Below are 2,847 nucleotides of genomic sequence, written 5' to 3'. Positions count from 1 at the left end.
TATATTATGAAAATGAGAAAATAACATATCACAATTTATTTTAATAAAAATACTTTAAGAAGTATTATCATTTTAATACTTTTAAACAAACTATTTGTGTTTGTCTATAGATTTTTTATGAACTCAATATAAATTACGCCGAATTTAATATGATAAGGTTATGTTTTTCCGATCCACATTAAAGTCATCATGTTAAATTTTATATTTTTACATTAAAATATGTGAAATTACGTTACATTTACATCAACACCAAATCAAACACATATCATTATCCAACTTTTCCATACAAATAATGGGCCATATATGATTAAATTAGTGAGGTTAGCCTTGGGGTCTCATGTGTTCGAGGTTCCTTCTAGATGCTCTATTTCTTGCTTACTGATTGTTCGGGAGATTTTTTTCTCATGTTTTGTCTGTGTGTAGTTGTTTCATTTCACATGCAACAATCACCATCTATTTTTCTCTTTTGCTTACTTAGAACTCTCTCTCTCTCTCTCACACTTCCTCTTTGTTTGTCTATCTCACTCAATATCTCTCTGACACTACTTTTCTCTACGCAACTCAATCTTTCATTGCCTTTAAAGATTTAATCGACATTATCGATATGCTCTTTGATTTGTTTTCTATTTCATTTTATTTATGTTTTATGCTCTGATGTTATTGAATTCAATTACAAAAATCTATGAATTATCAATACATATCATGCATTTGAGATCGATTTTATTTGTTGGTTGTTTGTTTGTATTTTGATTTTGTTTAGACAATCATCAACTATTCGGAGAATCTTACTACACTTATTCTTGTCATTAAGGAAAACATGAGTTAAAGCATCCCTTGTTTACTACAATATAATAAAATAATCAATTGATATTTGATATTAGTAGAGCAATTGATACTTTTTTTTTTATTTTAAGATGATAGATTTTCAAAATTTATAGGAATAATTTAAGTTCATAAACGCATTTTCAGATTTGAAATAGCGCCATATTATAAATACCCGCGAAGTTAACCGCCAAATTTGAAATTCGAAGATCAAAGAGATGAAGAAGAGAGGAAAGAAAACCAAGCCAGCGGCGATGTTCGATCTCCTCAAAACGCCGTCGCCGGAAGCTTCGCCGGCGGAAGATTCACCGAAATCGGCGATTTTCTCGAGACCGACTTCCACCTCCAAGGGCGTGAAGAGAGTAACCGTCAATCTCGCCACCGGCACCTCTCCACCTCGCAATCACGGAGCTCCGAGCAACATCTCCGAACTCAAGAGTCTCGCCTCTTCAGGGATCGGCGATCTCAAGCGCCGACTCGATCGCTCTCAATCTGAGATCCTCAAGGATCTCGAAGCTTCTCACTCGCGCCTTCACAAGCGTTTCAAGGTTTCTTCCCTCTCGCGCTTTCTCTTAATCTCTGTAAATCGTATTTCTGAGATCGTTTCACATTTTCTCGGAAGCCAAACAGATTTCTACAGGATCTTGACGCTTGATCTTTTGCCAGAACATTCAGATCTAGTTTGAATTGCTAAATCGAATTAGAGAACGTAATTAGAAAATCAAATTATTGCTAAATCAAACACTGGAAAACCAGTTACGAATTCGTTTGAATTGAGTTAGATCTGTAGATTAAACATGAATCGCTTAGCGGTTTCTATTTTGGAATGTTCAGATGCAGAGTCAAGCATGTCAGCAAGTGATGGATGAAGCAGAGAAGGAATACAAAAAAGTCTCAGATCGGATTACGGAAAGCCGAGAGGCGATGAAGGTGTTGCTTCCTTCACTGTAACTTCAAACTATCGTTTGGAAACGATGATGAGAAATTGAGAATCTGAATCTTAGAATCTGATTGTTGTTTTTTCAGGCTTCTTATGATGAGTTCATGGCAGATGCACAGGCCAGCGCATCGCGTGGTATGTATAGTGAAATTTCAAATTAGGCTTAGTTTTCATTGTGTTGAAATTATGACTCTTGATACTGAATTTGAGTCTATATCCATACAAGTACTTATTCATTTGTCTGGTATTGATTTTTGTTCGAAACTTTCAGCATGTAAGACTTCTATCACTGAGCTTTCGCAGTCGTTTGAGAAGGCTGTTGACTCCCTGCGAAACCGCTATGGGATTTCGTCGAATTAGGATTCAGCTGGTGGATGCTTACTGATTCCTTCATGGTGAGTGTCAATTCTTGATGCCTTTCGTGGTTTATGAGATTAGGCTAGTGTCTGTGTCTATTAATCCAGTCTCTCTGTATCAGATATTGATTCATTGCTTGAATGATTGTGTGCATGTTCTGTTGAAATATTTATAGAATTGAGATTAAATGATGAATTTATAGACACTATTTCTATTGAATTTAAGATTAAATGATGAATTTGCCTGATTTTTCTTTATGTTCTGTTTGAGTCCATCTATTGTATTGACACATTCCAGTAAAAATATTAAGTGAAATTCTGTAGCAGAAAAAATATTGCAGGTTTAGACCTATTTGATTTTGATAAGGATTGAGATTTTATTAGATTTCTATGTGGTTTGTGCCTGCCATTTCTTTTTAATTTTATGGAATTTTGTGAGTATTCTTTCAATTTGGATTGATGATGGATTTCTGCGGTCTGCCTAGCCTAGACATCTTTCCTTTCATATTAACAGTATCTAAAATTAGAAATTTTGATGCTCAGGAATGGGACAACAGAGCAACCTGGATTCTGGAAGGCTATACTCAGCATGGGAGGATTTTTGTTTTGAACTTTTTTTCATTTTGGTTGACATCTTCGTTTGTTTTTAAAGCTCATATATGATACAAAAAAGAATGAGGCAATATTCAGTTCAGTGTAATAAAAACTGACAATTAGGCTTGTTGATAA

At 34.8% G+C, this 2,847-nt stretch overlaps 1 protein-coding gene across 1 annotated transcript; it reads left to right on the top strand.

Moving 5' to 3' along the window:
• The first annotated feature begins 1,025 nt into the window (after positions 1–1,025).
• Positions 1,026–2,847, top strand: LOC130735773 (uncharacterized). Its single transcript, XM_057587671.1, has 5 exons — positions 1,026–1,370; positions 1,657–1,752; positions 1,849–1,897; positions 2,034–2,157; positions 2,662–2,847. The coding sequence occupies exons 1-4, from the start codon at positions 1,041–1,043 to the stop codon at positions 2,120–2,122; spliced, it is 564 nt and encodes a 187-aa protein (XP_057443654.1). The 5' UTR covers positions 1,026–1,040; the 3' UTR covers positions 2,123–2,157; positions 2,662–2,847.

Source organism: Lotus japonicus, chromosome 2 (genome assembly GCF_012489685.1).
Source record: "Lotus japonicus ecotype B-129 chromosome 2, LjGifu_v1.2".
In the NCBI taxonomy this organism is placed as follows: domain Eukaryota; kingdom Viridiplantae; phylum Streptophyta; class Magnoliopsida; order Fabales; family Fabaceae; genus Lotus; species Lotus japonicus.
This window is presented reverse-complemented; position numbering and strand designations above follow the sequence as displayed.